This window comes from Pezoporus wallicus, unplaced genomic scaffold, assembly GCF_028554395.1.
Source record: "Pezoporus wallicus isolate ANWC-B61680 ecotype Strahan unplaced genomic scaffold, APGP_CSIRO_Pwel_v1 contig_6807, whole genome shotgun sequence".
NCBI lineage: Eukaryota > Metazoa > Chordata > Aves > Psittaciformes > Psittacidae > Pezoporus > Pezoporus wallicus.
Window position 1 is genome coordinate 682501 of NW_026636431.1, and position 25000 is coordinate 707500.

General features: G+C 37.6%; 1 protein-coding gene across 11 annotated transcripts in view; it reads right to left on the minus strand.

Moving 5' to 3' along the window:
- GTDC1 (glycosyltransferase like domain containing 1) overlaps nt 1–25000 on the minus strand; it is a 311499-nt gene that overhangs the window by 168110 nt on the left and 118389 nt on the right. For all 11 annotated transcript variants that reach the window (XR_008971079.1, XR_008971080.1, XM_057400253.1 and 8 more), the window contains one exon: nt 717–1076. Coding sequence is in view for 9 of the 11 variants with exons in the window: in XM_057400253.1 (XP_057256236.1) it covers nt 717–1076 (360 nt within the window). In the remaining 2 variants the exon portion in view is untranslated. The remainder of the gene's footprint in view (nt 1–716; nt 1077–25000) is intronic.

Genomic DNA, 25000 nt, shown 5'->3' on the forward strand with positions numbered 1-25000 from the left:
GCAGATTAAACAAACTGCGAGGAATAAAAACTAGATTAAAATGTTCGTGCCCAATACCAGAAGATTATCAGGACACTTTACCTCTTAAAATCCTAATTTATGTAGGAGTCAAGCTAAAGTTTATATGTTTTTAGCGATTATGTGGCATGGTAGATTTCCGTCCGTTCAGAGAAGATTCAGAGATCAGGTATTTGTGTCAGCAGTTGGAAAAATACTGCTTCACTGTTAAAACATTCAAACAGGCTTTCCATTTATGTAACACCCAATGCGTATTTTTAAAATGAAGACAGCAGGTTAACATCAGCTGTCCAGTGTCACCATGCATCTTTACAGTGAATCACTTGCATTAAAGTAATTAAGAGAATTTAAATCACGTTAGATTTTAATTTTCATCTGTGGTTTGCTTTATACAAAAAGAGAGTTACCAGAATTATACTTGTTTCAGGAGCAGGGGTATCCTTTTCTTGGGCAAAAGAGAGGAACCATGAACATCAATGGTTAGAAGTCTGGTTCATGTTAATGAGCTATGTATATTCAAACAAATTATTTTGAATAATCAGATGTTAGTGATGTATCTTTTTCCTCTACATGTGTGCGTGCAGTGTCAGCATGTGTTTAAGAAATTATTTTATACTTGACAAAAGTCATAAAAAAGGGATCAAACCAAATGTATAAATCTTTTGAAGGTACAATATTTGGATTTGTTCACCACTTACCACCTGTGAGGCCAGACAATGTGTAAAGGTCTTTGCTGATAGTCCTGTTCATTCAAGATATTAGAGAGGTTAAAAGTCAGATGTTGCTTATCTTCTTCTTGACAAGGATTTGTACTTTCTGATGCTTCAGACTCGTTCAATCTTGCTACTGCTGTTAATGAGGAAGGCAGCCCCTCGTGCTGTATGGTATGAAGTCTAGGCTGGGTTTCACAAAGTCCAGACTTGCTAGCTGCACTGCTGGTTTTCATTAAAGCTCTGAACTTCTGCTGGCCGGGCAGACCCACCGTTTGATAAGCATCTCCATTTCTTTTAACACCAATTACTTTTTCAAAATGGGCAAGCTTATGTTCTGGCATGAACCTGTTAGGGAAAAAAAAAAGATTGCATTGTATTGACACAGGATTTCAGTTTCACTTGGTAATTGTTTATTAATTAATAGCTATCAGACACCACTGGTGCTTCCATTCAATGTCCACGCAGAAAACCCTTCCCAACAGCAGGATGCATTTGTACAGTTACATTAAGGCCACTGAACTAATTTCTGTAATATATGAAATGGAACATTTTATGCAGATCTGGTTTTACTATTTGATTTGAAGTAGTAATGAATTACAGACCCTGCCCAGGAAACACTTGAGTGAAGCTTTTTCATTCAACCATGACTCTTCTAAATTAACACTGAGAGGACTACATGCATGGCCACCATGGGTTCCTCACTTTAAATGCTTGCCTGGACCTCAAGTTAATTTACCCGAATATTATTTACTTACATGCCTTTCAGTGTGATTATGGTTGTCCCAGATAAGCAGAGACATTTAAATTTTCTGTTTCCTCTTAATTTCCAAATGTTTACCCACTATAACCTCTTTATTAAACTGTTTACTAAAGCCAACACTTGCTCCATTTTATCAACCTCCTCCACAGTTTTTCAGTGTTTTACTCCATCACAGCTCATTTCTGGGCTCTGAACAAACCACTCCCTTCCCTCCGTCAAAACAAATATTCTTAAACACCAGAATCATCCAGCTCACCCTGCAATGGACCACCTTTAAACACAAACTCTCCTTCCTCAAAATCACTACCAAAATACAAACACACACACACACACACACACTATGTGAGCGTTACTGCAGTTGTACACTTCAGTTGTACTCTTGACTAATTGCTTTGAAGATTTTTCTTCAAACCTCTGAATCTCCTTTACTAAGTCTGCACACTGCGTAAATATTCCATGTGATGTGTACTCTTTGATTTGGCGTTCCATCCCTTGGTGTATTTTTTTCATGTTTGTCTATACTAAGCTGCATTTTCAAGCCACTGACCAAATCACCTATGAGTTTTACCATTTTTCCACTGCTTGCTGTCACCCGTTGGTGATCTCTGTAGATCACAGAATCATAGAATCCTAAAATGGTTTGGATTGAAATAAACCTTAAAGATCATCTAGTTCCCACCTCCCTGCCACAAGCAGGGACACAGGCTGAACTAGGCTGCTCAAAGCCCCATCCAACCTGGCCTTGATAAAACCAGAAAGAATTCTATCACACTCAACAACCTCATCTGAATCTGTTACCTATGTTACAAACAAGACAGGTTCCCAAACAAATCCAACTTAAAACATTCCCATCTCAGCAACTTACCCACCCTCAGATTCTCAGAACATAAAAGCATAAATACAGTGTGGCTGAATTACTTACACATATGCTCTGAAATGTTAAGTGTGCATTCTGACAGTCCAAGCTGAATTATAGACCTAAAACCAGCTGGTGGTGGAACCTCTAAAGTATGGACACATCCCTGCACAGATATATATCTAAGCATGGGAAAAGCTGAAGGAGAAATAGGTTACAGGATTTGCCCTAAACCACCAAGTCAAAGACCGAATTGAGAGGACCAATAAACCAAATTTAACTAACAGATTTTGAAAACTCATTGCTGTTAAGAATTGCCTGATATGTGAAAGGCTGGACTACCTAGGCAGGCTATATCCCCCTGCCTGTCTTTAATCTCCCAGCCAATCACCCACTCAGTGCACCATTTCTATTTCTGAAGAGGTTTCCTTCTTAGTTTTCAGCCCTATAAATCTGATCCGTCACTGCAGAATTTCTAATAATAGTAGATAAAACTCTACCGATCTCCCTCTGGAATAAACTATTTAATATCCTTTATTTAAGACATGTGTGTGCAATCAATTCCATGGTATTTACTTGTATTACACACACAGTATTCATCATCTTGACAATTTTTAAAAGTTTTAGAACACCATTTCACTTAACAGTTTTATAAAAAAAAAAAGATTTATTTGATGGTTAACTTTGGAACAAGTTATCTGCATTAACTTCCATTGTTTTGGCATAAAGTAGTTCTGTATATTTTACTAACAACAGTGGAGACATGATAAAGGATGTAGGCAGAGAGCCATAAACAGCTCTCACTGCAACACAGTGTTCGTGTAAGAGCATTAATTTTTCGGACTTTGATTGGAAGACATCTCTGCGCTCAGCCACTTGGATTTTCCTAAATAGAACCATGTATAAAACCTTGTACCTTAATATAACAATTTTAACTGCTGAAAGACCATTGTAAATCATATGTAATATAAACTTGTCCACATGATTGGAATGATATAATGGATATTGTAGTCCCTAACCACTAGCTAATGTTCTTTATGACACTTAAATAAATGACCTGAAAATAAACTAATAACAACATGAAATCTTCTAAACCTGTTCATGTGCATTTCCCAAAAGCATGCTGGAGAAAGACAACGTCTAGTTAGCACATTTTTTGTGTTTACATTCTCTCCAGAACATTTTTGTTCCTGCTACTCTATTCTCTTCCAGAGTCACATTAATTCTTGTTTTCTGCCACATTCCCAACAGACTCATCTCTCCATCCTCTATCTGCCCAGATCTCAGAGCTTGCAGGACTTTTACATTGCCATCCAGAAGTCTATAACCCGGAGAAAAAAATCAAGTGCTCCAGTGTTTTATTTGGAACCAGTATCAACTCCCTTCCACAAAAATAATCTAAATTTCAATTTCATCTATATTTATCTAAGTTTCAGAACATACAACCTCAGAGAGGCTGGCTATGGAATAGCAGAGCCAGGGCAGGAGTAGACACAGGCATAAAAGGCTAGATATAAGAAAGAAGTTCTTCAAAGTCATGGGGCTGAGACACTGGCATGGGTTACCCAGAGAAGCTGTGGCTGCTCCAGCCCTGACAGTGTTCAAGGCCAGGCTGGACAGGACTTTGAGCAACCTGGTCTATTGGAAGGTGTCCCTGCCCATGCAGGGGGGCTGGAACTAAGTGAACTTTAAGGGTTCTTCCAACCAAAACCACTCTAGGGTTCCATGATCCTAAAAAACAAGCTAGACAGCTACTGCAGCAGTTAGGTAGAACTTAGTTGTTGAGAGAGATGCACCATTTTTCTCAACTTTAGTTACAAGACACATTAATCACATAAAATGAAAAATGCCATAGCATTCTATTTTTCATATGGGAGAAGTATTTTATTATTAACTTCTTGTAGTGAAATCTTCTACATGTGAAAGTTTCCAGAAAAAAAAAATCACCAAAGCATACAAATATTAACATTTGCAACAGATTCTATGAGGTACTGTCCCCAATATTTAAAAAAAACATAAATATGTTTTACTTTTATGCATAACTCAGATATATTTACACACTTAAGTTTAGAACAGAGACTTAGATAACTAATTAGCATCACAACTTGTTTTCAAGACTTTCAAAACCTAATTTATTCTTATTTTTGAGGATCTCAGACACACGCAACAGTAAATTTTCAAACTTTATTAAGACTCTAAAGAGTAAGCCTTGAAAACTTTCTTTTTTTGCATAGTGAGTATAGATGTTTAGTTAAAAAGATGGGATAAAAATTAAACTATGCCCATATGTAATAAAACTCCCATATATTAAAAGTCAGAGTTTCAACCTAAATATTTGCCATTTTTAATAACACCTTTTTTAAAAAAAAAATGCCCCATCTATGTATTATGTATTTTATTTTCACTTATGCTATGAAACCCCTCTCTGAGGAAACCTACATTCTTTTCCCTGAAGCAGACATGTGCGTTTTCCCCAGCTTCTCCATAACATGTTGCCATGTTACATTGTACGTGTTTATTCACAGCACTTCATTTGCCCCAATGAAAAATTACTTACAGGAATTGTTTGGGTTTTTGTTTGTTTTTTTTTTCATGGCATCAAAAGTCACTTTGTGCACCATTTTATTAAAAAAAAAAACAACAAAAAAATGGAAAGGCCATGATGTCACTGCTCAACAAATAGAAACCACATTAGAAAGACTAACTGGAGTGCTGGTTTAAGTTAGATCAAACTGTACAAGCAAGTTCTGTGTGCCGTATAGTGGTTTGAATAGCTGATCTCTATAAGGAAGGACAATTTGAAAGAATGGATATAAGCTATTAAGAAAAAAAACGAATCTGAATTCATAAAACCTGGCCTTTCTGGAACTGTAGCTACATTTGGAAGCAAAGTTAAAAAATACTGCTGAAAATGCAATGGATTTTTTTTTTTTTTTATTATATCACCATCAAAAAGTTTAAAAATAATAAAAGGAGACGGTCATGATCAGATATGTTAGAAACCTCTCCCAGGCCTTGGAGCTGGAGCACACACATTTTAGAGCCACTGCATTTGCTTCATCGCTGATGCACTGTCACAGCTTACAACTTACAACTTAGCAAACTCATTGTCTGATAATCTTTCTTTAAACATGATCATAAATGTCTCTTTGCTAACTGCAATATTTCTAGTAGAATTTATATGACTTAAAACACTGTAGAGAGCTTTTGTTATTCTAACACCTGGAGTCCATTTGGCTTATAAAGGCTGCAGTGGACAGTCATTTTTGCCATTTTCAGTAACTAAGACATTCTACTTTTGCACTTCCTTTCTTTCTGCTTCCTTGAATTTATCCTTTTCCCAAGATGAATTTCTTCCTACAATTACTACAAATATATGCAAAACTATACAACCATAGAATCATAGAATGGTTTGGGCTGGAAAGCACTTTAAGATCATCTAGTTCCAACCGCCCTGCCATGAGCAGGGACTCCTCACACTGCACCATGTTCCCCAAAGCTCTGTCCAACCTGGCCTTGAACACTGCTAGGGATGGAGCATTTGCCACTTTTTTGGGCAGTCTGCTCCAGTGCCTCACCACCCTCACAGTAAAGAACTTCTTCCTTATATCTAACTCGAACTTCCCCTGTTTAAACACTCATTACCCCTTGTCCTAGTGCTACAGTCCCTGATGAAGAGTCCCTGTGCACACATATTACTGGCCAAGCACTGTACAAATACCACAGTTGGATATCTCTGAGCTTTCTCAGGAGTCAGAATTTTGCCCACTCTATTCTAAGGAAAAAAAACACAACCAAGGTCATGAAAGTAGTTCTTTGGAAACCAAACTGGAACAGACAGCAATTACTTGGTGTTCTTATTTACATATACATATATATTTTTAATATTCATTGTTATAAATCACCTGATAGCAGTAAAACTGATGCATTTATATTTACCTACTTCTCAAAAGATGGCAACAAATGGAAAAACTGGGAGGCAAGACTCAGTTCAGTAATTTTGTTCTTGATTTTTTTTTCTCTGCAACTACTGTCTACAGCTAAAAAGAGTTGCTGAGTGTGATCAGGTGTCCCAAAGCTATGCTACTGTTCAAACATAAAACTTGAAATAAGTTTTTCAGTATTTAGGGAAATGATATTAGGGTTTATTGACGCTGTCACAGACTTTCAGAGATCTAATTTCACTTTCTGCTCTTTAGCAATGGTTGCAAGTCTTCATTCAGAAGACAGAAAAGATTACTTGTCAGCAGTAATCTCTAACACAGATAATGCCATATAAATATTAGAGCCTTGGAAGCATGGACAAGGATTAGCAGCAAAGAGAGAGAACAGAAAGAAAACTGAACAGAGCCAAGATTTAGCACTCGGAAGGGCACAGCAAAGAAAATACAAGGTCTGTATCTGGGCTTGCCTTCCCACAGTAGAAAATATATTTTCCTGAGTAATTATGGTTTACACTGGTTTCCGTGTTTGCAAGCTGCAAGATATATGAGATATTATTTGAGTTGTGATCATTATTTTCTTTCAACTATCTTCCATGACAGGAGAAATACAGCACAGACCCAGGGAATCACTGAGGTTGGAAGGGCTCTGGTCCAACCTTCTGCTCAAAGGTCATCCAGTTGGACTAGGTTGCTCAAAGCTCATCCTGTCAATGGCCAAGGATGGAGATTTTACACTCAGATATTAAGTTTGTGAGAGGTGTTGCAGCTAGCAGCAGCTTGCAAGAAGGACTACAAGGTGAACAACATGGGAGAGAGCTAAAGGTGAGAGCAGCAGCAGGACATCTTCCTTCTCGATGTTTGTATCCTGGCCAGAAAGAGGGAAGTGGTATGTAATCTATACAACAGATACACCAGGGAGGAATATCATGAGGTCTGATTTCTTTCTGCAAAATCAGCCAAAATATTGCTGGGTTAGCAACAAATAAGCTGACTGCAAAAACCCTTGTTACTCCAGCGGTGTGCCTGATTAGCAGGGAGGGTCCAGAGATGGTCCCGGAGAACAGAGTCTGGATCCAGATCAACTGCAAGCAGTTGCTTTTGACTCAAGTGATACATTGGTTTGTTGGAGTGGAGAAGGAAGATGAGACCAGCAGGAGATGAAAGATGTCAACAGAAAAGAGAGTAGAAGGTAATTCTGATTCTTCAAAGCACAATTTCCGCCTATTTTTATGAATAATTTCTGAGAAAAAATCCTCAATATCTAGTATCTGTATTTGATACTGCCAAAATTCCCACTTTTACTTAGCGTTTACACTTTATTTCCAATCTAGTTTCACTCTGATTCAGCAACACTCCTGTTAGTTTACTAAGATGTCATATCCGTACCTCAATTATGAGGTGGAGGGTTAAACTGATCTCTAACTTTCCCCTCAATATTACGCTTGAATTTCTAACATTAAGATTACTGCTCAAAATACACTGTAAAGCCTATATTCTAGATGACCAAGATTTTAACTAAAGCATTCTTCAGCTTTTATTCCCCCTATTACATGGAAAGGTACTACCTTCCAGAACACAAGCCTGCAGTGAAACTATTGAAAACAGGAGCAAAGGCAAGTGAAACTACTCCAAAACAAACACATTGCTGAAAGTCTGTTTTTGAGTAATCTCTGCTGCTGCTCTTGCTGGACATCATTTCAGCCAAAAGCACATCTAGTCTAATCTAGTACTTGTGGGATTAGTCCATTTTGTTATATATTTACCCCTGAGAAATTACTTCAACAATATCTTATGTGCCTTAGGTCAGCAGAAAAACGTATCAGATAGTGATTACTCTGCATTTTAACACTGAAAGGGAGACTCTGGACCCACTGAAGTCAAAGGCAAAGCTCTCTTTGACTTCAAGAAAGACTGAGCTTGATCCTATGTATATTATTTCTGAATTCACATTTTCAATTCCCTGAAATCCTTTAACACGAAATGTAAGGATCTGTGCAGTTGTAATTTCTAAGAACATCATTCTCAACAAATGAAATGGTGATAATTTAAAAACTCCTCAGAAAGATGGTAATGAACTAAAATACATATTTAATAACAGATGAAAATAACTTCCGCATTATTTTGTGCAAGATATGAAAACATGAATTAATTGATAGTTTGGAGGGAAAAAAAAAAGTAATTTTCTCTATAATTAAACATCAGGACTGTATAGATCTGCTGCACTGACACTGCAAAGTAAAAGATACACTTTTGGAGACCTTAGAGTCCCCTTGATAACAACTGCCAGAAATTTAGAAATTGTTGATTTAAGTTCTGCTTCTGCAGAAGTTCAAAAGAATGAACTACACTATGGGGAAAAATAGTTAGGCTTCTGAGAACTGCAAGGTTTTTAAGGTTCTTAAGAATCCTAAAGGATTGGTCATGTTTATTAGTGCTTACTTAAACAGAAAAAAACAGCTCAACACTTGAGTACTTATTTAGAAAATGCAGATTTCACATATAGCTCCACAAAATACAGCATCTCTTCTTGCTAAGAATTGGAAATGGGTATTTGAAAACTGATATCACACCTCAAATCATCTTGTCTTTTATTTTATTTTAAATTAAAATTAATACCAGGATCCTATAACATATAATTTCCTGTTTTGTGGAACTACTTCTAATCAGGATATGTACGATGGATGTCCCCTTTAAATAGGCTGTTTTGTAACATACGCGATGCAGAAGGGAGTGCTATCACAACACTTCAATAGTTAAGTGATTTTATGAGAAAAATACTTCCAAATGTTTCCTAAAACCTTCCAAACCACACCAAAGAACATTATCGTAATATTATGTTTCCCTATGGCCTCCAATATTTAAGCTTGCTATTCTTGAAATGATACTTGGATGAAAAATATAAGTTTATGTAATGTATAAATTGCTCCTAGAAGAAAAGTTGCCTTTAAAATTACTCTGTGTAGATGTCAGATATTGTACATTTTCAATAGCCTTTCTGTATTAATTGAACAAATAGTATGCTAGTGCTCTGGGCTGCATGTGAATAGTCTATTTTAAAACTGAGCAGTTGCTGTGTGCTCTTATTCATAGTGAACACTGAAAACAGTAACTGTCCTAACTGATCACATATTAAGTTACCATTAATATATACCCATATTCCTTGCACAGTATACATAATCCATATAAACTGTATACCATACATCAATACCATATTCCAGTGAATCCACCATCAAAGAGTTTGTTTATAGTAGGCTTTCATTTGACTCAGAGTTGTAATGTTCTGTGCAAGCATAAGCTAACCATTTCAGTGATTTTGCCAGCAAGCTGCTTTTTGGCAGATTATTGGCAGTGCATACTGGCAACAAACTAGTGCAACTAAGTCCTTCTTATAACTTACAGGTAAATAATGACTTTAATAAATTTATGTAAAATGTTCCACTTGCTCACATCTGGTTTTGATAATTCACTCAACTGTGAAAATGCAAACTTCTGTGTTTCTCAGGAAAACACATATTTTACCTTAATTATTTAACACTTTCTCAGGTAGCCCAAGAAATATATAAGCAATGAAGCCTGCTTTCACTGGAAGGTTTAAGTGAAGGAAGTTTTATCTGAAGAAGCTAGAGAAATTAATTAATAATAATTGTATGCACACAAAAAAATAAACCCCATTTTGTCATCCATACAACATTCAAATGGTAAGAAAAACATAGGGCTATTGCTGAGATATCTCAGCCCCAGGGCATTCAAATCAGATGCTCCAGTCAACTGTCTCTGACCCTGAGGACCACGAGGTAATGCAGAGATTTTGACCTCCATTTGAAAATGTGTTATTGTTATCAGATTTACTTGCAATTTCTTTGCACTACAATTGAAGTTTTATTGTGTCTGCACTTGTACCTCACCTAGCCAGTGTGGTTTAGAGGAAACACTGAGTCTTAATCCCTACTTTGCCAGTGCATCAGTGTGTCACTGTTCAAACACCAAAAGTTTCTCTCCATCTCTAGAACTAGAATGGCCATATGCTCTGATCAAGCTGTTGTCAGAAAACTCTGAAAATGTAATTACTGATAGAAGCAGTGTCATTAAAGGGGATAAAAATAAGTGGGAATCCCTTTTTCTGGTATAAAACTGGATGACAGCGATGCCTTTCAGCATGCAGGCACTAAAAGACTCCTCAGGGAATCTGCATCTCCAAATTCTGTAAATGCTTGTGGCTCATCACTGATCTACCTATGGTATTAAAGACTGTAAAACAAGAAGAGAAATATGTTGCAAAAAGGAGAAAACAGTATCAAAACAAACAGGAATCTTACCCTTGTATGCTGAGTTACCATCTTGGTGACAATCTGCATAATGGACAATGGGAAGGATAGTGCCTACCCTATAAATACACAGAGGCTTGTGAATTGCTCTGCAGCAGGATTTGGTCATCTTGAACATTACTGTATTAAATATATTAAAAAAAAATAATTAAAAAAAAAAGAAGCCTTGGAGATGCAAAGAGCTTGACCATGACTGTTCACCCCAGTGCCTTGCTTCTACAATTCTGACCATCATCCGTACAAATACACCCTACATGACTGTGGAGAGCAGTACTCTCAGTATGGCATTTTGAGGTTTCTATTGAAAGAGGTCAAAAAGGTGAAAAAAAGGCCCGCATGTGTGAATTTAAAAGCAAATGATAAAATTAAAGCATTTAACAACACCAAGGAGAAGTTTCTTCAGCTTCTCCCTCCTGCTATGCCCAAGTCGCCACTTCCCAGGATGCCGGTTCCTCGACCTGCCACACTCTTTGGTGACAGCTACTGCCAGCTGCCCCCATGATCTTCATATGTTCCACCCTGAGTGTGGGGAGCAACAAATTCAGCCCATCAAACATGTAACCGTAACTGAGGGAAGCAATGTACTTTAAAAAGTTTTACACAGCCAATGTCCATGTCTGTTCTGCTTGTGAATACATCTCAAAGTTCTATTAAATAATAGCTTTTATGGGGCCTGTAATGAATAGGGAACAATTATTAAACACCAGATTTTCACTGTGCCAAATTCAGCCTAGAATTTTCTTGCTGCTTTTGAGTGTTTATTCATTTATGGAGTCAACATTTTAGGATTTTCTAAGGCTTGGCAACACACTTAAAAACCAGTGAATTCTTGCTGAGATCTATTGGATGTGCTGGTAAAACTCCCTGTTGCTATAGTGGACTTGCTTTTAATTTGATCTGTTTCAAGGATTCAGTATCCTTCCAGCACGTAGGAAACCTAAGGGCATATATTTGTATTGTTTAAAGGCAGGAAATTCTGTGAACTGAAATGAGAACATATCCCTTTTTGCCTTTCTGGACTTTTGTTTTTTTCTTCCTTCTGGGGTTTTGGAAACAAAACCAGTGAAAACTTTAAGTCTGAACAATAGCAAATTACTTTCAAGGAAAAAAAAAGTAAACTACTATGCATACTTTTGTAACTTTATTCATACACTTTGTACATATGTAAATTGCACTTATTCAGGCATCAGAAAATACTACTTGCAGCAGGGCCTTAGACTGCAACAGGATCATACTCCTTTTGTCATAAAAGACTGTGGACTTTCCTGTTTTACTTTATTATTATTCCTTTACTACCTTGTATTAACTCATACCCCACCAACTTCATGGCAGAGCCAATCTGCTTCATGCTAACTGCAGAAGTAGGGTAATCACATTTTTATTGTAAGGAGAAAAAAACCTATGAATCTTTGTAGCTTTTTAACTCCTTGTCCAGAGTCCTACATCCCTCCTTTAATTGATCACAGAACCATAAAATGAATATTAGAATAGTTTGGATTGGAAGGTACAATAAAGATTGTCCAGTTTCAACCTGCCATCCACTACACCAGGTTGCTCAATGCCTTGTCCAGCCTGGCCCTGAACACTTTTAGGGATGGGACATCCACAGCTTCTCCGGGCAAGCTGATCCAGTGCCTCACCATTGTCATGCTAAAGAATTTTTTCCTGATAGCTAATCTGAATCTGCCCTCTCAGTTTAAAGACATTCCCCCTTGTCCTGTCACTACCTGCCCTTGTAAAAAGTCCCTCTCCAGATTTCTTGTATGCCCCTTTAGGTATTGGAAAGCTGCTCCAAGGTATGCTATGAGGTAATGAAAAAAGGTAGGTCTGAATTCTGGGCTACAAAGTGAGAAGTGGTAAAAGATGAACATGGACATTGTTCAGTTGAGAGCTGCAGAGATATTTACCACCTTTTAAACAACTACAGCAGAAACTTTCTTACAGAAGTACTGTACTAATTTACGGAAGGACTGAAGACAGACTGGCTTGGAGACCTGATCTCAGCAGGATGCATTAAACCTAGTGCGCAAATATGTCTACACTGCTTCTGGTGCTCAAACTAGCTTGGTATCTCTATTGCACATAATGAATATGCAGTATTTTGTAAGACTAAGGTTATAGGTTATGGCCATGGTTATGGCTTTCTGCAATACTCCTGGCTTCATAACAGACTATAGAGATTCAGCTAAGTTTACAACACAATGTGTTGGAAGATAGCTCACGTGCAGCAGCCTCAACTGCAGCCATTTCAGCAAGAGCCTAAACGGTTACCCAGGCCTTACACAGTGGTGTTCCTTGCATATAGTGTACAACAAGCTGACTGTTCCTATCTAATAAGCATAATAGCTAAATATAAATTACAGTGGGATGCAAAGCTTGAGAGAGACATTTGACACCCAAGATACTGCTTGGGCACAGGTTCTCTCCTAGCTAGGGTTTCTTCACACTCACTAATCCCTCTTCCTGGACAGCAGCAATTATGACACTGGCGAACTGCAGGACTTCAGTTTATTTGCTTTCAGGTGGCACAGTGCTTCATGCCCATCCCGTCTACTCTTGGAGGTTATGACAACTGAAGCAGGGATCACAATGAGACACAATCAATCATCATAATAAATACAGCTCAGCTGTTTCCACGCAGTCAAAGCCTTTGGTGAAGAATTTTAGTAAGAGATTTGAAAGAGCATGAAGAAGCAGCTTTAAGTGCTTGCAATAATGACTTCCAAAGAAACACTCCTGACTATCAAACCCAGGGAATAAAGAGCTGAAAGGTACTCATGTTCACCCGTGGATTATCTGTCTTGTACATCTCTACATGAAAGCAAGGGTATCCAGCTGTAATACTTTTATAGTCTTTCCTGCGGAGGAGGAGGCAATGAAGAGAAAGGCTTGGTTCCCACCCAGACACCATGGGGCATATCACCTTCCTGATGGAAAAAGCTGGGGTCCAAAATTTAGCACCTATAATCACAATTACTCCAACTATTCTTGGGGTGATGTGCCCATACAATTACTCCAACTATTCTTGGGGTGATGTGCCCATACAGTCTCTCTTATTCAGAGTACACTAATATCACAGTTTTGGTGATCAAGTGGTCAAAGAACAATTAACATTATAATTTGAAATGTAGCACCATCCAAATGTTTACATTATATATTCAACATACATATCCACAACTGACCATAAGTCACCCGTTTACAGGTCCCACTTACCTTATTCTCAGTTCTTTTGAAAATGCAGTTAAAGACTCTGGGCAAAAATTACAACTAAGTTCATGAACTACACAAAAAATTGGCTGCAACACCATTTGTTAAAAGTTATGACAAACTAGAAGGTCCAACTAAAATGAGCAGATGCACTGCTTGCTAAGTTGTAGCTGGAGACAGAAATTTTTGTGCCAAGATCAAAAGAATAAGGTGTTCATATAAATGGCATTTTATTTTGATCCTATTATTCTATATGAGCTTGAGTAGAGATCAAAGGAAAAAGTACCCAGGTTTCACTATTAACACTTAACATAGCTCCAGTCAGAAAATCCTTTCCAGATTACTAGTACAATTTAAAGCCCAGCACATTTTTGTTGTTCTGCTAGGTAATATACCTGAAGGCACAGTTTGCATTCATAGACCACCTTTTCCATTGTGGAAAATTGATTCTGATATATATAATTTCAGTTATTTTCATTTTTATGACAGTAACCCCCAAACACCCTAGCTTTGAGGACTACATGGTTTTGGTTTGTACCCACTATCCCAGAGAGACAGGCAGCCTTGAAGTAGCAGCAATATATTACTGACTGCCCACAACGGCTGGGAAATTCAATACCATCGGAGTCAAGTACTATGGTCTGGTTCAGCCCCTGCCAATGACAGTTCTACTAGAAGCAAAGCATACCAGCTTCAACTCAGTATGTAAACAAACTTAATGGCCCTTTAAAATATGTAAAGGTTCCTCCTGATAGCTGGCAAGAAGTAAATGTGCTTTAATATGTTGTATTGCTTATTATGACATTACCCAGGATTACTACTATTAATTAATGGTTCTATTGCCTCTCTTAGAACCCAGCAATGGAGCATAAACAATAAATAATATAATGTATTTCTTACAAAGCCAAAGTATGCTAACAAATTTTAATGTTCACGCTTTCTTTGAATGTAAACTTCTCATTGATGTTCAGTAATTCAGGGCAGACATTTCAGAGTTTCACTTCCAGTGAATTTTTTTTTTACTTTGATTTCTAAGACTGCAGCAATTTGCTAAAAACCAGGTATAGCTTATCAGACTACTTTTGAGAAAAATCTGCAATCTAGAATTCATAAAACAGTATGTATGTCCTTCTTCCCTGCCTTGCCTCTCCCTCCCCAATTGCTATTAAAGCATTTGTGTTAAAAAGTCATTCTAAAGTTTATTGTAAATGCCAAAACATGGGCACTGGTCCCACAGGAGCTGGCTCAGCTATGGCCTACCAACTTGAACATACTTGTTTTATCCAGCTCCATCCCAGGAAGGGTTTGGGGGGGGGGGGGGGGGGGGGGGGGGGGGGGGGGGGTGGCATGGTTTTGGGGTTGAGGTTTTGTTTGTTTTTTTTTTAATTAACTTTTAGCTAAAAACAGTAAATTGTACAGACATAAGAAGATGGCAAGTTGCGATTGCGGGAACTTGTACATGCTAAATACATGCAGGTGAGCTGTGGCCTAGAGTGAACATTACAATTACGGGTTAAATGAGACAAAACATTTCACGCAGTCAGAATATGTTCATGTTACATACATCAGCCAGCTGGCTATAAACCCAAGAAGCTGGAAAACTTTAGCTTTTAAATGGATGGATACAGATATAAATGGAAGAATGGTAGTTTGTCGCCACATGAATGGCTTTAAAAGTGAAAAGAGTGGATTTCTTTTACAAGGGTTTTCCAAAAGAGTAACCTTGTTGAGATGTAAAAGAAGAATCAGTATGATGGTTGGGACGTTTCATATATATTTTTTTTCTATTTTGTTTTGAGTCAGAGAAGCCTCATTCAGTGTGTCTGAGCAGTTATAACAAAGCTTTACATACAGGTGTTTCTAGTAAACAGGACACAAGTTCTTTCATAATCACAGAATCAAAGAATCATAGAATAGAATAGAAATACCTCTAGAATATAGAATAAATACCTCTGCAGCTGATGGTTCACAAACAAGATTACTCTATTAATTTATTTCAGATTCAAATTACCACACGCTGAGCTGTGAGAATCCATGAACCATTTTTCTTGACATATTTCCAGCTCTAAGTAATGTATACTATAGTCTTCTCTACTCCCTACAAGAATCACTGAACCTATGGCAAATGATTCTACCTGTGAACAAAACCACCAGACCACCTTGAGGCTGCTAAACCAACATTTTCCTGACAGGCACAAAGGATGAGAGAAGCATTCCTGAAACTGTACTCTGTATTTAACCATGGTGAGTAGCAAAGCCTTCTGGAATATAGATCTAAGAAATGTCCTAATGGGTCTTCATAAATGAATGAACCAGAATGACTTTGTAGCTAATCACCCCACTTGAACATTCTGGGATCTTCCCAAGATAAACACTTGCTTCTTCCCCATTCTACCTAAGGTAGATGTAATTCTCTCTTGAATACAAAAGCAGAGCTTAGGTTCTTACCATCTCTAGTACCAGCTAAACTTCAAAGATATAAAAGAACTTACAGTCCTAACCAATGTTTATATTCATTTATATGTTATATATGTGCATATATATATATATAACGATTTTTACAAACCTTTTTGATGGTTAGAAGTTGCTCTAAGCTCATGGTTTTGATATACTCACTCTTGACAGAATCAGATGGAAACTGTAGGAAGACTGATAACAAAATTGCTCTCCACAACCTTTCTCCTACGTCTCTGAACTAACTGAATGGGAACTGAGAAGGAAACGAACAAAGATTTGCTGTTCTTTACAGTCACGCAATGAAAGTGTAGGTTAAGCACAGGAAGTATTTGCAGATTTCAGATAGTTTGTGGACCTTTGTTGTTCTTCCTTGCATTCAGATCTAATCTCGGCCTCAGCATAGAGCTAGACTTTCATGTTCTGTGGTCCTTCACTAATAGAAAACCCAGCTCACTGTGACACTTAAGGCAAAGTAGACTCAAGTCATAAATTTCAGCTTTTTGTAGGCACTTATTCATTCTAATGCATTAAGAATACTTCACCACAAAGAGAAGGCTTATAATCATGCTGCTAAATAAATTCATATTTAATGTATATTCATAGTAGAATATGCCTACAAACTGGAAAGATATAGCTACAATTTTTAGATGAAGTTCGGATGGACAATTTGATGTCTCACATCCAGTATGTCACAATCGGGTGATCTTTAGACTGGTTTTTTTTTTTAATATTTCTGATACAAAATATGTATATACCTCCAAGTCACTCAAGTTACTATTAATAACCACTGGAACATTTTTAGAAGGTCCTTCAAACAGAAGGGAAATATTCTCACTACAATTTGGAGCAAGCAATAAATTGTGTTTGGTTCGTTTGCTTCAATCAAGCGTCAATTTTAGATTATTTGTCTGAAGTCAGAATTCTTAAAATAAGCCTGTTTTTTATAGAACCAATTTCTGGGGAAAAAAATCCCCTCCACAATTTGAGTGTAATCAGCTATTCTAACATAACTGGCTCTGATTTGGAGGTAAGGCACAGGATCATATATATAAGGAGGACTGTATGGTTAATTCAGCAGGTGTTCCATCAGTACTCACGTGAATAAGCGTAAACACCTCAATCCTGTTTCCGTTTTATTATGCTGCTGCATCACCTTTGGTACTGAGAAACTTCTTAGTACTAAGATCAGCATTTCATCTTTTCCTACTGTACCTATTCCCCTTCTCCAAATTAAATGTGCCCCTACTGCAGGAAGGCACTGCATCCTAGTTATACTACACATACATATTTTATTATGCTCTTCCTGCACATACAAAAAGGCTACTGAACCACTCATGTGAAATGCTGACCACTTTGCTATCACAGTGCTAAACAAGGGTTTGAGCATGTTGCAAGAGGAGGGCTCATGGCATAATAGGCAATTCGTATCGAATTTGTCAATCAGCAATATTTGGCATTGAAAATAGTTCTGAACACAAATAGGAAAATATCTGGCTGTCAGATATTCAGAAGCACTATATGCCAAAAAAGCATTAGGGAAATTTCCAGCTCTCACAAACCCATTCAGCTAATTTTTGATGGGTCATCTGTACCTTAAGGTGCTTTCTGGTAGCATATTTTTCCTTTTCCTTTATTGTCCTTTGTGAAGAAAACAGGAGATAAAACTCTCACCAGAATATAAGAAAAACATTAACCTCTAAGTACCTTGGATTTTGATAAACAGTGAGATCACTGGAAACCTTAGCTTCTGCATATGAATAAGAGGAGAATAATGGAACTAAGCAAGAAGTCATGGACTATGTTCATCAATACGCACCTTTTATGTAAACTAGATTGTTAATTGAAAACCAGTTTTCAGAGTCTTTTAAGAGGCAATTACCCTAAAAAATTAATCAAAGTGCTCTTTTGTTGGTGGTGTTTTTTAATGGGGATGTGCTCCTTTGGATGTTCAAAAAATAGCTTGGAGCAGACACTGCCACAGCCAAAGGCAATGGACTGTCCCAGAGCCCATCCCTCACACAGCAGCACGGTGCTGTCAAGGTGAGCAAGCACAAGTGAGCACCACCAGTTAGCGAGTGACACACACAGTTCCCTGGCTGATCTCACTGAACAATAGTGGGAGCAGACAGACATTCACTAGTAGCGAATGGACCTGGCTAGAGAGAAGGAAGACATCGGGACAATGGATGCTTTTGAGATTTGAGATAAGGGCAAGTGACAGCCTATGACGCCTACAGGTGAAGAAGAGACTTGGTATTAACACGATCTATTTAATAACCTAAAAAATAACCCATATTGACACGATTGCACAGTGTCTTGCAAGGCAGTAGGAACCACAATGGCTAGGGTTTGCTCACCAGTTACTGCATTAGGTCAAAGTCCCCAAAACAAAATTTCAGCTCCCTTTTTCAGTTGATCATTAATCACCATGCTCTTAGCTTACGACAATTTCTCTTCCTATTTACCTATGGATTTGCCTATTTCTTATTTCAACTAAAGCTATTTCCATGAGGTACATGGAGTGAAGTCATCATGAACAATTTTGTTTTTTTTCTATATGTCTCTCCTTAAAATATTCCTTAATTTACTCAGTCAGTGCGCAACAATGAATCATTAAAAAAATTCTCAGAATAGTAAGACAGTTATAGATATCAAAGGTGAAAATTTGCAATTATTTTGCACTCACACAGCCTGAAAACATCTTCAAACAGCATACAGAGGAAAGGTCTGTATTTGTCTACAGACATATATCCTTAAGATTTTTAAAAAAATTATTTCAGCAGAATGACCAACTTAAATTTTTTAGTGCCTTCAAAATCCTTATTTCAAGCATTTGTATAAAAACCAGAAAACTATATATATCAATGTTTTAAAAGTGTCCAAGAATGTGTGCAAGAGTTCTTGTGGAAACAGAGCTATTAGATTTAAAATACCAAACACTCAAATTACTTCTGACATTTGGTCTGAGTCACTTCAGAATTTGCATCTACAAACAACAGAGGAGGGGAAGCGAAGGGAAAGGAAGGGAAATGAGAAGGAAAAGGAACGGAAAAGAGAAGGAAAAGGAAAGGAAAGGAAATGAGAAGGAAAAGAGAAGGAAAAGGAAAGGAAATGAGAAGGAAAAGAGAAGGAAAAGAGAAAAACTGGTTCTGAAGGAGACTGATTATTTCCTTTGCAATATTTTACCATAAAGCCATTACTCTGTCTCTCTACCAGATCTGAAAGCCATTCAAATGCACTGGCTTTGCTGCACACTAAACTAGAAATATGAACTCTCCTTGGAAACTCCTCTCAAAAATATTTTCTTCTGTCAATTCTCAGTAACTGCATTCAGTAACAAGCGTGACTAAGTATCAATGTTCAGTCATCTTCCTGAGTTTACATATTGCAGCTGCAGGGAATAAAGATGCTGAAAGACTGTGATCTCTCCAGATATTTAGATGCTTATCATAACCTTTTGTGATATTTAACTGGCACTGCTTTCTCCTCCTTCATTTCCAAATGGATGAATCACAGACTCGATCTTCCAGGAACCAACCACTTTAGCTATTCTCTCCACTTCCTTCAAATCTTCCTCAGCCGCAGCCAGCCCTTTGCTTGACCCCATTATTAATAAGTGTTCAACTGGGGAATCTCAGCTAAAATGTGTATTAAGCATTCTGAGAAAAGAAAGACTAACCAGCACCTGAACCCGAGAATTACGACAGCAAGCTTGCCAGACCATACCGCAGCCACTGTAGCTTGTTCACAGGCTAGAGTTAAGAAGAGTCATTTCTGAAGAGGGTCTGATTTTGTCACTTTCTTATTCACTGACTGAGTTATACATAGGACATTAATCACAGATTGATGCAAAACTAGAGGGGTATGTTCTACATCAGGTACTCATCTGTTAATTTACAACTTGTAAAAAACTAGATCAGCAACCCAATAGATCACAAAAAAAGAGAAACAACTCATCAGCCAGTCATTCTACTCCAACTACCATGCTCAGACTTCTCCAACTTCAGCTCTTCTGCGATGCTCCCAGATCACCTCCCCCCTTCAACACAGGAACACAAGAAGTCTCACTAGTGCTGAGGTCAGTTTGATCACTCACATTCATTTAGTACATTTAACTACCTTCTTGAAAAGCATCTCACTGTATTAGTGGCCCCACAAATCCACGAACAGCCTTGAATACAGGCAATGCTAAGCTAAACTCTCAGATATGATCCCATGAAAGGAAGAATGAATCTTATAAAACATTTAAGTCTGTATGATCTTGTTGCTTAAGAAAATTCCAGGCACACATTTGAATTCTATGAGCCTTTGAAGGCTTGCAAATCCTAACAGACATCCATGAGTCTACGCCATGAGCTTACCCTGACATCCTAACAGATAAGAACCAGTGCTTAGTTTTGTTACACATCCATCAGATGGCCACAAGCAGAGAACGTGTTTTGGGGAAAAATAATACAGTTTTTGCATTAGAAGTAGAAGGAGGTTGAAGAAAGTGCCCACCTCTCAACAAACACTAAGCATCTTAAAGAGAAAAGCAAAGAGTAGAAAGATCAGTGATAAATTCAACAGTCACTCCAGGAGAAACATACGAAAGAGTTTCATCCGATCTCAGATGCTGACAGTCACATCAGGACACGGAAGGAAACAACATGACCAAGATGGCTATTTCAAAAGGTCTGCAGTTATCTAATACTAAATTTATACTTAGATGCTTAGAGTGAAAAGCATAACAAATAACTTCCAAAGTTAAGATTACTAGGGGGGAAAAAAGCAATGAACAAATGGAAATCTAGCATCTGAAAGTCAACATGAATAAAGAATTTTCTGAAATCAGCCACATGAATAAAAAGGGATGAACATAAACCCAAGAAAAATGCAGAAGATCCTCAAAACAAAGGAAACAACCCTGGGATATATTCCTAAAATTACTGTATCGTATTATTCTAGCAAGCACCTGCTCTGAAACCACAGCTGGACTCAATGATCTTAAAGGGTTTTTACTAAACTAAATGATTCTATAATTCACTCATCCAACCTGTGACACTGGAGCCCTTCCAGAATGCACACCGCCAAGGGATTATTACACTACATATGGTTCAAAAAAAGGCTATCAATCATCTAGTTGAATACCCCATCCTCTCAAAAGATATCCTGGTCATACCCATCATTCATTGTTTCCAGATAAGACTACTGCATTACAAACCACCTTGGGGTAAAAATCTCCTAAATAACTGCAACGCAAAGAGGCTGCGAACAATTGTCCCTCACAGCAGCATTAAATAGCATAGTCATATGCCACTTCTGTACTCCTGCTCACCACATCAACAACTTGCCTACCACCACCTGAAACTCATGCTCTTTTATTTTCAGTGAACTGGCCTTATCTAATGGAGGCAACTCCTCTCAATATGACTATCCTTCAGGAAATGCAGAACTGTTTATTTAACAAGCTCAGACTTCTTTAAATTTCTGTATATTCATACCTATCACACATGTTTGAGTGTGTGTCTGTGTATATATAAATATATCTATATATTTTATATATATAGATATTCATAGAATCATAGAATAGTTAGGGTTGGAAATAACCTTAAGATCACCTAGTTCCAACCCCCCTGCCACGGGCAGGGACACCTCCCACTAAACTATGTCACCCAAGGCTCTGTCCAGCCTGGCCTTAAACATGAGATTTGCTGAGCAGGCAACTATGGAAACATTTCTAGTAGCTACAAACAACTTCTAACAACTTCCAAACTTCACATTTTGAGCTCCTAATATAAAACTTCTCAATGTAACTGCTTTTTAGGAAAGATTTTTAAAAATGCTGGGGTTTTGGTTTTTTTTTTCAAATTAATAACCAGGCTACTTCACAGATCTTCAGTGGACATTCATGGAGATGTGGTAAAACAGCATGATCATAGCTACATAAAATCATGTGCAAGGAAAAGCTTTATTCTTTCCTTTCTGCAGTTAGTCAAGAGCTGAAAATAACAGGGCAGCAATTCATAGACTCATAGATTCCTAAGCTTTTTAGCTCAGTTCTGCCACAACTGGCAGAAGTAACTTCTCTGGTGCATCACTGAAGTGGCTTCAGTCCCACTGTGAAGGATCTCTCTCCTAATGGCCAAGAGAGATGCAGGCAGTCTCCTAGACAGTCCCAGCTATTTACCAGATAATGCGGTTTTCAGCAGTCCCTTGAGTTCTTCTTGACTTCAGGGCCTGTAGGGATAGGACAAGGATGAAAGCCTTTAAATTGAAAGAGGGGAGATTTAGATTAGATATTAGGAAGAGGTTCTTCCCTGTGAGGGTGGTGAGGTGCTGGCACAGGTTGCTCAGAGAAGGTGTGGCTGTCCCATCCCTGGCAGTGTTCAAGGCCAGGTTGGATGGGGCTTAGACCAACCTGGTCTAGTGGAAGGTGTCCCTGCCTGTGTCACAGGGGTTGGCACGGGGTGAGCTTTAAGGTCCCTTCCAACCCAAACAATTCTATGATTCAAAAATAGCCAGCTAGTTTGCAGTGTTGCCATGACCCATGATACATGATCTGTTTCTGTGGCTTTCTGATTTTACTGCAGCACAACCAATGGTAACAATAAAAACCACATACTTACAGAGCAACACATTAAAAAAATCCAAGCTTTTTTTTTTTTTTTTTTAAAGTTTCTCTTAGGTATAGTGTTTACAAAGAGTAATTGAAAATGTTATTTTTAAAATCCTGAGAATGCAGTCCTTAAAATACTCCAGAATTATTCGCCATTAGCTATCCATTACAATTCAGAACCTGTGTCTAACTTGGAAATTTAGTACATTTACTCTGAGTTTTATAGTACACTAAACGGTTTCATTACTTTTTACAGAAGTAATACAGAATTACTTGTAGATTCAGTCATGGAACAGTAAGCCAACGATCTTCTGTTTCTGAAGTTCCCTAGCTATCCTGAAATACTAAAAATACATCAAGACAGCAGCAAGAACGCAAGTGGACAGTTCTTATAGCATCCCAACAATAAACAGCAGAACCATGATACTTCACCAGAACGTTCAAAACCTAAATTGAATGGCAGCATGATTGCAGTGGTTCCAGTTATGTTAATTAGGCTGAATTCATGGTTCATTGATGCTGCAATTACGCTGCAAAGAAATGCTGCAAGCATGCTATCTTATCCTCCTGCAGCCTGCTGAAAGTGTTGCCATTAGTCTTCTTGTGGCAAAAAGGCTTTCCAAAGAGAAAATACGTAGAGTCACATTTATACTTACACCACACAGTTTGCAAAGTCACAATTAGATGACTGTGCTTTGACATTACCTGCTTTTTCAGATTTAATAGGAAAACCAGCTTTCCAAGTTCACTGGCCATTTTTTAAGCACGCTTTGCACATTTGCATACTAAGCTTACAAATTATAAGACTTATTAGACCCATTTCAACCACAGGGTAAGTAAAGGAGATGAATAATTTTGCTCAAAGTTATGTACCGCTTCAGTGGAAAGAGAACCTAAATATCTCCCATCTTCTTTGAATGACGATCTCCTCATTGACTGTTGTGGTTATGACACAAACATGCCACCCAAAATGCAAAACCTTCTGCAATGAAAGATGGTTTAAATAACTGGCAAGGTTTAGTTTCAGTGTTTCCCTTCACCAGAGCTCCAGGATACACATCAGAAGGAGAAACGTCTGCTGTGACTCATGTAACATGCACAGGTTCTTAGGTCTTCAGAAGATGAGAGTTACATCCAACTAAATCAAACAAATAATGACTTTGTGATATGAGAAAGCAACCAAATCATCTACGATACATTAATCTGATGACCAAATTTATTTTTGAACAGAAAGAATATTTCAATCTATATGCTTGCAGTGGAGAAACTATTATTTTATTTGCATTTACCTTGGTAACTATTGTTAAGTGTTCAAGTTATACCTGATAATTAAAAATATATTAAATATACCTACATGACATCCATACATGATGAATATTACAGTTGAATTCATATCTTTATAACAATATTCAATTTTTTTTTTAATAAACTGAAATATAGCTAGATTTAGTCCAAGAAAATTGAATGCAGTACTTAATTCAGCAATGTCAGACTTCTAACATTACTGTTCCCTTATTCTCCAAGAATTCTTTGGTTGTTGTCTGCTCCTTGGCAATAACAGGTGAAGAAAGTCTTTGTGATACCAAAGGAATGAACAAATAAATCAACGGTAGATGAAAGCAGAATACTTCAACTTGTATTCACACTCCTGTTTACATGCAACAAGGGTTTCAGTGACACATTCTGTGAAATAAAGAGGGACAAATGGGTATTATATTCTCAAATAACTGAGAGAAGATACATGATGAGCTGAATATGTTGGCTTGCAATGAGAAGAAAACACTCTAATACAGTAGCAGCTCCCTCTCTAAATGAGTAAGGTGTACTTGGCCTTGTTTTTAGAGCTTTCCCATTTTTACTGCATTGAGAAGGCAGGGACAGAGAAAGAAGATTTTGAGCAAGCAGCCATTCTGTTTATTTAAGAATGGATCTACTTTTAAAACCAGCCCCTTCAGAAAACCCATTTCTCAATGCTTTTACTCTCAAAGAAACATCATGTGGAAGCAGGTGCCTAAACAGAAGCTAGGTCAATGCATACCTCTGAAGAACTAAGTATCCTTAGAGCCTAATTTCCATGTTCACAATTGCCTTAAGCAGTTAGGTTCAAGTCTCATTAAAAACC